The following is a 14,792-nucleotide window of genomic DNA, read 5'->3' on the forward strand; positions in this document are numbered from 1 at the left end:
CCCGGGAACGAGGCCGTCGATAAAGCGGCCAAGGAAGCCACCGGATGGAGAGAAGACGGCCGCAGAAGCTTGCCGGCAGACGCGCCTCCCCAGCTGTTCACTATAAAGTCGACTGTAAAAAGATGGTGCAGCATACAAGCCGAACGGGCATGGATAGCAAAGTGGCGCAAGGACACCAAGGGCCGAGCAACCTACAGACACACTCCAACGCCCACCAAGAAAGTACTCCGGCTCCACGAGGGGCTCACTAAGCGGGAGAGCGCGCTGCTGGTGCAGCTGCGGACAGAGAAGATCGGACTTAACGACTTTCTCTTCGCCCGAAGAGTGCCAGACGTCACCAGCCCGCGCTGCGACTGCGGAGCGAGACGACAGACCGTCGCACATATCCTTCTCCACTGCAGCAAGCACAGTCATCTCCGGGACTGTATCTTCGCCAACCTGTCCGGACGAGACAACATCCGGACCATCCTAGGCACGCCACAGCTAGCCACCAAAGCCATCGAGTATGTAGAGCAGACGCAGATCCTTGGGCAAAATGGGGATCGCAGGCGCGAAGACGATAGCTGAGCGCTGGGGGGAGACTGAAGGTATTGCAGACGCAGAACACGAGGCAACCGTGCCTCTACGAGCCTAGAAGTACAGTGTTCAGTTAGTAGAGCCATTATCTAGATGAGCGGACAGGCAAATGTAGATAGTGGTGGGAGGGAAACGGCAGGCCTCTGGGGACAGATGGTTCTTTGGAATGAAGTGGGGCGGCGCGGATCAACGTCCGCACCGCGTCGGCTGTCTGCCAAGCCTGTCAGCCGGGCATAGCTGCTTTTCGCGGCTGCAACCGTGTAGGATCTAATCAAATCAAATCAAATCGAGTACGTTAGATACATAGTTACGTAAAAGAAACGTTAGATTCCGACTCATTCAAACCCCCAATTCCCAACCACCGAAGAAGAATCTTCTAGTAGCAGAAATCTCCAAAAATTTAGGAGATCTCTCTTGATTCTTTCCGCAACTATGAAACCCTCCTGAAGTATGTGAGTCAGTAACTTTATAACTTCAATCCTTGTCGCTGCATCTGTAGCGTGCACGCCGGCTATTCGCAAGGCAAACAATATCAATACTCCAGGAACATTCGGTGACGCGTTGATTTGTCCGGCCAATACTAGTATGGCTCGGACGTGGTCGTCGATGCAACCTTCTGCCAATGAAGGTATTACCTGATCCTCCCAGCACCCATAATAGCTATATATCTGAGCAAGATAAAGCACAAGGGCATGGTAATCAATGCTGGCCAGCTGGGAAGAGGCGTTGTCAGGTATCGAACGAGTCATGGATACGTAGTGCCACCCACTTAGTTTCTGACCTATTACAACACCTCCGAACGCAAGAGCCTGTATAGCTGGGTGAAAGGGTCTTCGATGTTTGGGGATGCTCTCGATCTGGTCAAAGAAGCTACTCACTTTTAGTCGCCTGCGCTCAAGTTCCGTATAAGCAGATCACTGACCGTTTGCTAAAAGAGGCCATCTGTATCTTCAATACTAGAATGGCCTCCGTAGGATCAGAGAAAATGTTTTCTCTAGCAGTTATACCTGGCTGGCTAAGCAACCACACAGGCTGCGAGAGGCAGGTGCCATTTCCAAACAGAATGGCCCTGTTCGCTTCTAGTACTCGAAATGCATCGACCAACTTCCGGCGAAGGTAGGCCCATGATTGGACAGGGCCATTAAGTTGCAGCAATCTCAACATTCCGAGCAACATGTGCTGAGCAAATCGCTCTCCAGATGTTTCAGATATCAGCTGTTTTGAGACGTTAGCCTACAAACACGCTCATTGTAGCGGGTGATATCTTACTTCGAACAAGCCAAGAAGAAACGAACCCCAAAGTACATCTTCGAAGTGTAATGCTTTGGTAATAGTCAATCGGGATCGAAGTGCAGCTATTGCTCTGCCATAAGATTTAAATGCGACGACCTGAGCTGTTCTCGATTCATAAGTCTTGCTGCAAGAGACTCTTCTACTTGCCTCTAACGCTCCAATCGCAACAGCAAGGTTGTGAAGCAAAGGAGAAGTATAAATGAGAGAGATCAGGTCCGAATCGACGGATACAAAGCCACTTGTGAACTGACATCGACGGATGAAGGCTGCAAATAGATCCAGGTAGACGTCATCATCTTGCCTGCTCAATTGCGATGGCATGGTTGAGGATACTGGTGCGATTTCCGTTACCGCGATGAATTTGATCTCACCATGGACCACAGTCTGTGGGAGACAGTCTTTATCGTTTCGAACACAGTATCTGCATGGAATGCCCCCTTCGCACTATTGCCGGCCACATCAGCTTGGGCACAGCTTATGGTTTGGAGTTCGTACCTTGATACGCCTCGAAAGACAAGACTGACATCGTGTGACCTTTTTCCGCTTGTCTAAATGTCCAAGAGGCCGCTTTCGCGCCTTCATGTTTATGAGGGAGATCTTCGCCTACCACAACGGAGAGCTATTAAAAGATTTTGCAAATTCGATCGCAAAGGGTGGTCGCTAACTTCAAATGAAGCGCAATAGGTCTTGCTAGATGATGTGGATGTCGGCCTCTTATCCATAGGAGAATGTAGGCTAGATCAATTGTGAACCAAGATTTTGCCGCTCGTGTTTCGTGAAAGACATACGCTCCCTATCCGAAAGTGGTTTGAGTCAGGGTGACCATGCGCAGATTTGATATTTATGTCGTAGGTATTGAGGACGTTCGATGGTATGGCAGAGTCGATATGCGGCGGTGGTATCTAGCCACACTTGGTGAGCGGACGCCAAAAACAGAACAAATTGCAGTGCGAAAACTCCACCTACGTGTGGAGAACCTATGGTAGAACAAATGATTCGTGATCGGAGCATGGGATTGAAATGCAACCGTCAGTGTATGGCTCTGGACACACAGTCCGTATAACGCTATACTGTTGTTGCAATGGCACTGCTAAGTGTCGAGATGCTGGACCGCACTTTCATAATCAGCTCCAGCCGTGTTTCCGTTGTGAGCTCGCTAGCGATGTTTGTAGCCTCCAAAGAGCGAACGACGTACCGAAAGCGGCATCCGCATTTTCTCTTGGTATCGCAATAGCATAAAGCTTACGAAAACCCGACCTGATCTGCCACGCAAATCATAGCATGCGGCTGAACTGTTTGAGCGGGCGGATGATTTTGTAGGTCGTTGTGAGCGGATACGAGAGGGGCATATTTAGCGATGACGCCACGAAGACTTATGAAAGCATTGCTGCGTCCTTTGTGCTTAGTGCGATGTTTTACGTCCGGCTACGCGAGCGCTAACGAACAGGGCTCTGCCTCGTGATCTGCCCCGCGCGCTTGATTACCTCCTAATCTGTTTAGGTTTGCGAGAATGCGCCTTTCCCGATCTTGATCTTACAGTCGGCGGGGTTACCGATATCCCACTAGTTGCGCATCCAAGGTAAACCTTGTTGCGTGTAGTGCCTTAATTCAAATAACAACTAACGTACTCCACAAGCGAGTGTCACTCCCAAGCGAGCGCCACTGTTCTGCCAAGACCCTACTAAAATCTTTAATTATACTATAATGCCTTAATATAACAACATAAAAAGGGTGTCTAACGAAGCAGATATACAGCTTGCCTTACAGGCTATCTAAAAAGACGCGACAATAACGCTGCGACGTGTTGCACCGATCTTTAACGTCTGTAAAAGAACCCTATAATAACAACGCGACAGCATGTCACGGGGTCGACAGGCAGGAAGGATAGGCGCACGTGATTGGTGTATTCACTACGTATAGCTGACAGTGCCGGGTCAGGCTAAGACAAGGACGTAGCTCAAGGAGCTTACGACAGGACGCGTTCGCGCAGGAATTTCAGCGATCGCGCAGCTGCTCGCTTAGCAGCTTAGCGCGCTCTAATAGGCTATCTAGATCAGCGCCGTGACACAGCAAGCCCTCTTAACGCGATTGCGCGCCTAATTTAGTAGCTCTTTGAGGATCTAAAGAGGTAGCAATTGTTAGGCATGTTTTAAAGCTAGCAGAGTAAGGATACCTGCCCTAGCTTACTAACGTTAAAGTGTAAGGGGCTACGCTCAGGGAGCTATCGCACAGGTATACTGGAGTTGTATTCGATAGAGAAGAGAACTACAGGTAGCTAGGGTTCTGAAGGTCGTTCAGGGGGCGGCGGCTCGGGATAACCTTCGGCCGGGCTCGCTTGCACAGAATCCGGGTGCTCAGGGGGGCACCCGGAATCTGTGGACAGTGCGCCTCGCGCACGTGACCGAGATATCATTGAGGATTCACCAACTGGGCTCCAGCCCATCACACTATCAAGACTCCTAGAGGGATGATATATACCTACGTCACGTGATCGTGGCTGGTGAGGGCCGACGGTGGCCCGAAGGGTCCCCGGGTTTTTCAATACCGAATACACCACTGCCTGGTATAATGCGAGTATGGGCGCGCTCGGATGAGAAGTACGATGACGACGTCCGCCACGACCGCAACCGACAAGACTGTTGCTTACAATTCTTTAGAGCTTTTAGATACGACTACAAAGGTCCTTGTCATGTATACTTTCATGAGACTCAGCAGGAGAAACAGGAGAAACAGGTGGCGGAAGAGCTACTCGAGAAGGAGAATGCATTCACTCGAGCATCCTCGAACCACATGCAAACAAGAGCACGCGCAGCACTACGAGAGCTTGGAGAACTAGATATCAACCTCCGCAACTATACCCAGAAGCTTCAGTACGTCAAGAAACATGACTATCATCGCGGCATTAAGTCAAGAGGTGGGGTAGATGGATACAGGCATCGTGAAAGAGCTCTCAAGAAGGTCGCCCTATGGATCAATTCACTTAAAACTCGAGGTATCCCTTGTGTATTACTTGAAGATGGAGCCCCACCTCATAAATCTCGAATTGCCAACGACTACCTACGCGTTGAGCGGATTGAAAAGATATCCTGGCCTGGCCACGGTCCTGATATGAATGCATCTGAGCACAGTCCGCAACAAGCAAGCGATAGACAGATTGATTACCGCATTAGGCGTGGCACGAGCCAGACTGTGGTCTTTTTACGCCTAATGCGATAATCAATCTGTCTATCGCTTGCTTGTTGCGGACTGTGCCCACATGAAGGTTTGGGGTATACCCATTTACCAGCATAGGACCAGGCTACAGTCCCGGTCCACTTTCGTATATTCGTTTCTGTTTGACGTTGCGCCCCATCGACCGCCTCCCAGTTAAGCTAGGACCGGCGCTTCGATATCCGTCATTGCTCACCCCCTGATTTCGCTGCTAGTGATGGCGGTATGAGAGTCTTGGTCATGCTTGCCAGAAAGTCTCGCACCGCGCTTGCGAGCAGCGGTTGCTCCCACGCTTTCATAGCCATGCTGATGTATCGCGAATCTGCCGGAACGTTTCTGCTCATGTATAGTAGCGCCATACCCAGTGGAAAAGACATAGTCGTCGCACCTGTAAGGCCGTGCTGTTCTTGGAAGAAGTAAGGCGCTGAGCGGGCGATGAGTCGAGCGTACTTCCGTGGGTGTGGTCGGTCGCTGTGCTCGGTCGACCAGTCGTCTTCAGGTGAGATACCGCTGGCGGTGTCGAGGTGGGAGTAGATAAGTAGTGCTACTACCCAGTATCGGAGCGTTCCGCATGCGCACTCAAAATGTGGAAACGATATTGGCTTGATGGTATTGATTCTATCGAAACAGTCGGGCGCTGTTGGCGTGTAGATCGCTCTTGGGTTGGCGACAAGCCAGTCTTGCAGCTGGTGGTGGAGCGTCCAGGCCTTGGCGACAGTATGCCTGCGAAGCTCTCCGGCTTTCGACTCACTGAAGGCTGATGAACCTAGAGTTTCCACTGCTTCCCTGAGTTCGGGCACACCGCAAAATATGTCGACCAGAGTGTCGTTCACCGTCTTGACTCGGCTCCTCCAAGGCAACGTCTTCCACTCTTTGTTGTTCAGCACAGTCGCCGTTCGGGTGCGAACCGCGCTGACTACGAGCCTGAACCGAGTGTTGACGAACATCGAGTGAGCCGTATCGGTGTATGAGTATGCTTCGGCATCACGGCCGAGGATCAACGCGGTCTCGCCAATAGCATGGCTAAGCCAGCTCTTTGCTCGGGCGGGCGAGCTGGCTTCAGCACCGAAGAGAACCTCGAACAGCGCCATGATCCGAGGCACCATAAGTGCGGCTTCACTCTTCGCTCGAGAAGAATCGCGCAAAGCGGCCGCTGTCTCTGATAGAGCCGCACCGTACAGTACTCTACCCTGCCGGGTGAGAGCTTCGTCGCCAGTCGATTGTCCAAGCGCCGCGGTCCCTATGGCCTGAACAGCAAGTTGTAGGGCTTGGTCGCGGACAGTGAGCAGTGAAAGCATGTTAACAAACTCTCTTCCCTCTGCGTCTGCAGCTGCTAGCCTCCCACGAGGGAGGTACATCTGAATGAATGTACTCATGACCTTCTCGGTGTAGGCAGACCGCGCAAAGGCGTCCGGCAGAATAATGGACGGAGGTTGACGCGGGTTCCATACCTTCGACTCTAACACGGACCCGACTGGCAACATCTGATTTCTCTGGAGCGGCTGAGAGGGGGTCGCACCAGTGTCAGGATTGGGAACTGGCTTTTTCGCGGCAAAGTCGTTTCCTCTGCCGGTTTGATAGACAAAAATGCGGTCTAGATCGTAGCCTCCACAGGCTGTATCCCGTCCTTGGCACTGTCTGCATTCCGGTCGTTGGAGGTCGCACTGTTGCCGCATCAGCATTTGTTGTGCGAGCTTCATTCGTCAAGCTATCAGTCTCTTACTCTCTTCTTCCTCTTCCGGCAAGTCACGCATCCTCTGGAGCGCCCAGATATGCCTACCATGTTGCGTAACGGAGCGGACGAGTCCCAACTCTATCAGTGGAATTTCTGGGCAACTATTGCGAATACGACTAAACACAGCGCAAAATACTCTCGTTACGGATGCGTTCCGACTGTAAGACATCTGCAAAAGGATCAGCGAGTAGAACTACTGTGGTATATGTCGTCTATTGGGGGCTTTTGCGACTGGTAGATGAAAACAAAGTGGGGCACTGCGATTAGGTCGGAACGAATGAACAAAGAGCGCTATGCTCCTTTCGGACAAACTTGCGACGTAATGACGCGGCAAGGCGCACTAGAAAGGCAGCGTCACCTGGGAAACCCAATGCACTGGACGCGTTGACGGAAAATGTATAGGCATCTGCCAAGGTATCAATGACACAGGCTTGCACCTCTTCTGCGCGCCCTACGGCGTGGCTCCCACCAACTGCAGCGCACGTAGAACGTCCTATACCCCGGTATGTCCTTCAAATGCACAAATGATTGTCCTGATGCAAAGTTCAGTGTGACCTTTTGGGGGTACAAGTCTTCAATTACTCTTGGTTCAGGCATTGTTTACCGTAGTCCACGGTCAAGAGATATTGGGAGCTGGAAGATAGTTGGTGTCCCTTGCTTAAAGAGATACCGACTACCTATTGCTAATGGTGAGGACCTGTTGCAGTGGGGACCTCCCAACGTTGTTGAGCGACAGTCGTTGTTACGGTTCAGTAGTTTACTTGTTGGTTGGTTGCTACGTCATACAGCCAAACGTCAACATCTACACAACATTAACACAACATCGACATTGGCATCTACCGATGTACTGCTATGCTCTGTGGCATGTAGCATGACCAAGTCATTCCTCCAATGATCCTTGTCCGCGTGTCCCACACGGGCTGCGACAAAATCACTCTCACAGGCCTGTTAGCCTTCGAACGAATAGCTAAAGTAACCTCCCTCCCTGCGCGACGAACAACCTGGTGGGCCGATGTTAGCCAATGAGACGTAGCGTAAGGTCGGGATATCTGCAACTCTTGCGCTCTCATTGGCCGACTTCGGCGCACTGGGTTGTTCGTCGCGTAGGGAGGGAGGTTACCTCCGCATGATACTAGAAGAGGAGTTTCAGAAAACGCGAAATTTGTCGCTGGCCTGCAGGAGTCGCCGGTAACGTGTTGTGAGCACTACTGCGTCTTGGACGATGGCGAGGCTAGAAGACAACATGACTTCAGTACACAACTGTAGCGAATCAGGGTGGATCGTGCCATACCCGTACAGGCGTATTCTGCGACGCGATCTAGCGTAACAGCAATTATACTAACAAGCATTGTGTCTGCCAAGGGCGAAAGGGCCTGTAATCGCCCTGACCGTAGCGCGACACCTTCTTTAGGGTTGCGAACTGCGGGAGACGTACCGCCCTAAGCACCTTCCATCTCGGAGACGGCTGAGCGGCCACCCCAAATCACCGCTAGTCACTAGTGCTTTCGCCGAGTGTCCTTGGGCCGCTGACGTGCACAATGTAGGTGCATCCTAGTTATTTGTCCGCCAGATTCACTCCTAAGGAGCAACCCGATCTGATACCATAAAGGTGTGCCGTATGTACCAACCAGATGATGTGTCCCAGTGCCTACAGATCTCTCGCATCGCTTCGGCGCTAATTAGTAGCGCCCAAAGAAAGCGACGCAGCGTGGCAAACGATAGTACATCTAGTAATAGCTTCAACCACGTTTATGGGGTCAACAAAAGTCCTTGTTACACGGTTCCTCACCGCACTGATGTAGGTGCGGCATCGGCTCATTAGAGTACCCCGCTTGACATGCTCAGCCCGCCTGACGGGTCCCGATTGCACGGACCTAGCGGCGGATGCGGGCTACCCCTTCGCTGTCCGGGTGTGCGGAACTTATGGCGTATGACGCCTGCAGCCGTTGAAGTGGAACAAGCGCCAGCAAAGTCAACACAGGTCTAATCGTGCATGCAATTTTTGGCTAGTGTTTCGCGACGTGAGGGCGAGAGCCAAAGATGTTCTCAGCTCGCCTCTGCGCTCTCTAACCTTTGCCGATCGCCCCCGCGCTAATCAAACTCTTATCCGATTTGCGCCACTCTACTTACAGACTTAATGTGCAACGACTAGGAAGCCACAGGCAGCCCCGTATGCACTGGCAACACAGATGCCTTGCCACTTGCGTCTAGCGCAGAGCAGGTAGTCTTCTGACTAACAAGCAGTGTGTTTGTTGGGAGAATGGCTCTTCCGGTAGTACGGACGTGCCTAGTTGCTTGGCAGGAGGAACTGCCGTCTTTATGAAGAAGGCATCCTGTCGACGTAGACTTAGTGTACTTATTCGATCTCACGCGTACAGCAATGTTCACATAGCTGTGTTACTTCCGACTTGCAACTTGCGGCTTGCAGCTTCCACTCGCCCACCTCGCGTATCGCACTAAGCAAGGCCACACTTGCTCGTAGCCACCTCCCAAGAGAGTCAGAGATTCCAAGTCTTGCAGAGCAAATCCGCCCAGAATGCGAAGCGAGCACCTATACGCATGTTGAGAATAGACAGTCAACCGCCCTTGAACGGCTAACGGCGTGAAGCTTAGTTTACTGTGGATGCCACACCCTGCGGCTTGAATTAACTTGATTGCGAGGTTTCATGGATGACCAAACAAATTCAGGTACCGCTAATCGGACAAGCTAGCGTACCGCGGAACCCGAGGCAGCACGACGGCCTGCGCGATTTGTGCAGATGGATAATGTTTGTCGCCTACGGGGCGGTGTTAGTGCGACATAATACATAGCAGCAGATGCTCTCTCGTCCTGGAACAATTGTGGAAGCTGTGGGTGTGGCGTTTTGTCTCCTCTTCGGAGTCAGCCCTGCCAGTCACAGTGCTAAGAAGAGCCCGTGACTCCAATCGTTTGGATATGTTTTCGAACGCATATCCGCCCAGGCAGAAAAAGCAGCATGAGTGGTAGTGCGAAGCAAGTGAACGGTCGGCAGCTGCCACTTATTCGTGCGGAGGATCGAGACATGTTGGCATTGTTGGGATCCCTGGAGGTACGGAGGGCTATTTGCGCAGGTAAAAGAGAGCAAAGGATAGACCCGTAATCCACAGGCAACAAGCGCAGTGGGGGGAGAAGACAGCGATAGCGTAGGCCTCGAGCATTCTGCTCGTTGCAAAATTCGTTGAATCGCCACTGAACCCTGCTTGGACGCGGAGCCTTTCGGACGTTCTTGAAAAGGCTCTGCTCCTTGAAGGATGTCTATATTTATTCGAATCTAATCTAACAACTATGTGTTTGAGCTAGAGCTACTATGCATAGCACAAGGAGATATCTCCCCTTGCTAGGCGCTTTTGATAGCTTACGTGGGCGTTAGTACAGACTTGTCACGTCTAGCCCGTCTGAAGTTCCCAAACGAAAAGGAGTGGAGCATCCGATCTAGGCATATACCTGGAGCTAAGGCGATTTAATTTTGTGGCGTCGGCGTTACAAGTCGAAGTCACTTCAGCCCGCCGAAAGTGCACGCCAGGATCAGAGGCAAGAAAGGAGACCAGAGCTTGTCCCCACGACGTAGGAGTGCCAATTAGAAAGAACGAGAATTTTATAGCACCAGGGAGAGATTCTACAGAAGACTCGGTGTACCCAAAGGTAGTCACTGAAGATGGAAACACGTGGCAAATCATTGGCCCATGGGGACGAGCTGCGACCAGGTTGATCTTGGAAGAGAGAAAATACGAATCTTCTTAATAATAGCTCGGCAGCGCGATACCAACTCATGGCATGCTAGTTACCGTCAAACCGCTCGTAGCAAACTATCAGCCGGAGATTACTTGGTAGTTCTGCGACATCCAGTCATGTCCTGTCGGAATGATGGTGGAGATGGATACACATAGACGATCGTCACGCAAAATGCTCCTTTTACGAATGAACCCTGTAACTGAAGCTAGTCCTATAACCCTAAGTCTAGCTAGTCTTATACTCCCTAAATGTACGGAGAAGCTCGTACTAGTTGAGTAAAGGATGCCGTAGGTCAGGATCGTTTTGTTCTCAGTTGCAGCTTGATCGGTTAGAGATTTCCGAAGACATATCGATTCTATAGCCTAACCTTCTGCCCCTGTCCTGCCGCGGTAAGCTGAACGGGCGTGTCGGGATGATCAAAATAAAAGGAGTAGTACATGTGCTCTAGCGACGGAGCTAAGCCTTTAATACCTGTACGCTGTTTTCATGAGACGTGCTACTTTTGTTCATTGTGACAGCGTGCGTTACTGTTAGGTCATAGTGTATTTCGAGCATCGCTGCGCGAATAAAAGAAGACTTATGCAGATGAGTGTAAAGCAAGCAAGGGTACTTCGAGTACTATATGCGGAAGGTCGAGAACCAGCTGTATATGCATAGACTTACTTCTAGCCTAGTACGGACATATGTCCGACACTCAAGTAGTTGATCGAGATGCCAACGTTGGCGGTGAGTAGTCTGGTCCGCGTACTGAAACACTACTAGCCCATATTTTGATTCAGGCGCGGGACGGGCCTAAATTACGCTTCTCCAGGGAAGCGGCTTCAATCGGTGAAATTGCTTGACACCGTTATTAGGGCACGCTAGTGTTCGCTGCCAAGATGTGCAACACCAGAATTGCTCTTCGGGGACGGCTGAGCTTGAACTTATCACGTGCGGTATGTCAAGTTAGTGTGGTATTTAAGATTGCCGTTGTAGCGGTTTAAAGGACTACGATATATCACCTTGTCTTTCGTTTCTTTCGCTACAAGCTTCTCATCCGGTGCCAGATTGTCTTGTCAGCAATTTGCTGCCATTGCCGTTCCTGTGTCTTCGCCAATCGGCACGTCCATTCTTTTACTAAGCCTGAATCACTATTTGTCTCCAGACATACTACTCGTGTGCCCTACACTACTACCACAGTCCTTACGTTTAGCGCAAACTTCGACCAGAGACACAAACGTAGCCTCTCGTCAAGATGAAGGTGCAATTCGCCCTTGTTTCAATGCTATTCTCGATACCTCCGGCCTTTTCTCACACCGCCTTCACGAACTTCTTCGTCAATGGAGTGTCTCAGGTAGGACGCGATCATCAACGTAACATGTTCTTGATTAACGTGCACTAGGGTGACGGTGTTGCCATGCGCATGAATCCAAATCCGGGAAGTGTAGGAAGCCCAATCGGCAGTCTTAACAGCAATGACATGGCTTGCAGTATGTTAAATCGCTGCATCTAGTATCGTTCTAATCTTTGCTCTAGATGTCGGCGGAACAAAGGGCGTCTCTCGCGTACAACCTGTCCCAGACGGTGCTCTTGTCACTTTCGAGATTCGCTCATCGGCAAACGACCCATCCAAGCATCGCCTGTCTCGCAGTCACCACGGTCCTTGCGCGGTATACTTGAAAAAAGTCGACTCTGCTATTAGAGATAAAGCTATTGGAGATGGCTGGTTCAAGATCTTCGACTACGGCTACAATGCATCTACTAAGAGCTGGTGCACCGACGAGATCATCAACAACAACGGTCTTTTCTCTGTTCGACTTCCTAAGAGCCTGCAAGGCGGGTATTATCTCGCTCGTCCTGAGATCCTGGCTCTTCACTCTGCTACTGCTGGCGATCCACAAGTCTACACTGGCTGCGCCCAGATCTTCGTTCAGAGCAATGGTGACCTCGGCCCCAAATCAACAGTCTCCATCCCGGGGCATATGAAATACGGGGAACCCAGCACGAGCTTCAACATCTACGTCAACAAAAATGCTGAATACCGCGTTCCAGGTCCAAGTGTCGCTAAGCTTGTCGCTAAAACCGGGCAAGCTGGGACACCTTCGCCAACCCAAAAGGAAGGTCTTAAACCCAAAGGTTGCATCGTCGAGAATGACAACTGGTGCGGCAAAGAAGTCTCATCCTATTCCGACCAGAAAGGTTGCTGGGCCGCGTCTAAGGAATGCTGGGCACAGGGCAAGACGTGCTGGGCTTCTATGTCGCCAACAGGCGGTGCCGGATGCCAACTATGGCAGAGGAAATGCCAGCGAATTCAGAACGCATGCAAAGCAAAGCGTTTTGTCGGTCCGCCTAACAAGGGCAAGATCTTAACGCCGAAGAGAAGAACGATTGATGTGGGTCTAGTTATGGCTAGCTAAGGTGGTGTCTCTTGCCGCTCTAGCCATGAATACGCCTTTATCTAACACTGCGTGTGGATCTTAGGCGAACATGCCCGCTCCTCTTGTAACTTCCGTCACGGCTTAAGTTAGATGCTGCAAGGTATCCAACGACACTGCAGCTCAGCCACTCATCTACATTCTCCTAGGCCTAGCTCTGACTCTATTTTCGTTGTATCTTTTGCGATCCGCAGTTTCGTTGCTGGCTAAAGCAACAGCGTCGTGCTCTAGACAAGCCTCACCGCCTCGCTTAAGCTTTCATTCGTGCGCAACGTCTGCTTCCCTGTCTACATGCTCTTCCGCTAGATGTAGTACACGACTGCATATCTAGTAACTGCGGGTCTTTTCCTTTGCTTAAGTTCTGCTTCTTCTTTTCTGTTCATCGACCTTTAAGCTGCTAGCTCAGCTTTCTCATTACACATCTATATTCTTGTTGGCACAAGCTATACCAACTAATTACATTCGCTACCTACATTATTTTATCCCTCTATGCATATTACATATGAACAACAGCCCTGGTGAATCTTTGTCCCTTCGCTTATCCACACGCGTAGTAACTTACCACAGACTCCTCTACCGACCATGCTCGTTCAGTGTGTCCAATAACCAAGTAACTTGGCTTGGTTGGTTGACTTTGGTTGACTACGTAACAAGCAACCACGAGTAAACGTCTATCCGAGCAACCACAAGTAAGGGTTTTCGCATTACTCGAGTCAACTCGGAGTTGGTTGACGACCTTACCGCATTAGGCATTTTTGTAGAGGAGGTGAGCGACCGGAGTTTTTTTGGGCATCGGGACAGGAAGAACTATTAGCCTGGATGTTCTGATTGGCTGGAAATTGCCGCTCTTGAGATTTGCTGTCGAAAACTCTCACGCCTGCAGCCTCTATGTACGAAACCGCCAGATTTCAGGTTAAACATGCCTACCCACCCATTTTTTCTGCCTCGTAGAGGATCCACGTGTTCCCCTCTACCTAGGACTCCCTCTGAATCCCTTAGCTATAACCTAGAAAACATAGAGACCCCGAGTTCTGTTTCCACCAATACTGCTGCCACCTTCGAAAGAGAGCTGCCGACATCTACTCAATGCCCATTCCCTATTGACTGGGACAAAATTCGCTATGAAAGGAAGGTGTTGCCATCGATTCGATATCGTCAGCCTCACAAGCGGGCCCTCAACTCTAAAACCCAGCCCTCGCCAATCTACAAACACGGTGCGCAGCTCACAACCGATGGAGAGAACAAGTTTTGGCTCTGCAAATACTGCCATCTTAGTGGCCAGCACGATTCTGCTCTGTACAGTAGTGAGAGTACTACTAGTATCATGTATCACCTAAAGAATCAACACAAACTTGAAGAATTCAGTTACAAAATGATGGCATTAAACCCGTTCGACATAGCCATGGGAGCAACGAGCTCCATACCATACCTTGGAGGCCGGCGCTTGATGTTCAACGACTCTCAGTTCAAGAAAGAGTTTATTGACTGGGTTATTGATCTTGACTTCACCTTTCGACAAGCGACACATCAACGCACTCGTAACATGTTTACTGGCTGCTTAGAGGATATCGATAAAATTCTACCTAAGAGCCCATCGACTCTTAGCACCTGGATTAAAGACATGTGGGACGGTGATACTGGGAGACGTGCTTGGCTAAAGGAAAGGCTTCATCTTGCGAAAAGCAAGATCCATATCTCAATTGATGCCTGGACGTCTGAGGAAGGAACAAACTATGTGGCAGTTGTTGCTCACTTCCTAGACGAGAAGCATAAGTTGCAAACAGCCCTTCTTGACCTCCCGCCTCTAAAAGGC

General features: G+C 50.6%; 3 protein-coding genes across 3 annotated transcripts; 1 reads left to right on the forward strand and 2 right to left on the reverse strand.

Moving 5' to 3' along the window:
* Nucleotides 1–1,275: 1,275 nt before the first annotated feature.
* ALTATR162_LOCUS5008 (uncharacterized protein) lies at nt 1,276–2,451 on the reverse strand (the record flags this gene model as incomplete). Its single annotated transcript, XM_043312624.1, has 5 exons — nt 1,276–1,289; nt 1,346–1,446; nt 1,499–1,791; nt 1,846–2,313; nt 2,365–2,451. The coding sequence occupies 5 exons, from the start codon at nt 2,449–2,451 to the stop codon at nt 1,276–1,278; spliced, it is 963 nt and encodes a 320-aa protein (XP_043168559.1).
* A 2,813-nt stretch (nt 2,452–5,264) lies between these two features.
* ALTATR162_LOCUS5009 (uncharacterized protein) lies at nt 5,265–6,862 on the reverse strand (the record flags this gene model as incomplete). Its single annotated transcript, XM_043312625.1, has 2 exons — nt 5,265–6,743; nt 6,803–6,862. The coding sequence occupies 2 exons, from the start codon at nt 6,860–6,862 to the stop codon at nt 5,265–5,267; spliced, it is 1,539 nt and encodes a 512-aa protein (XP_043168560.1).
* Nucleotides 6,863–11,799: 4,937 nt separating this feature from the next.
* ALTATR162_LOCUS5010 (uncharacterized protein) lies at nt 11,800–12,961 on the forward strand (the record flags this gene model as incomplete). Its single annotated transcript, XM_043312626.1, has 3 exons — nt 11,800–11,898; nt 11,947–12,034; nt 12,081–12,961. The coding sequence occupies 3 exons, from the start codon at nt 11,800–11,802 to the stop codon at nt 12,959–12,961; spliced, it is 1,068 nt and encodes a 355-aa protein (XP_043168561.1).
* Nucleotides 12,962–14,792: the final 1,831 nt, after the last annotated feature.

Source organism: Alternaria atra, assembly GCF_907166805.1.
Source record: "Alternaria atra isolate CS162 genome assembly, contig: 24, whole genome shotgun sequence".
NCBI classification, from domain to species: domain Eukaryota; kingdom Fungi; phylum Ascomycota; class Dothideomycetes; order Pleosporales; family Pleosporaceae; genus Alternaria; species Alternaria atra.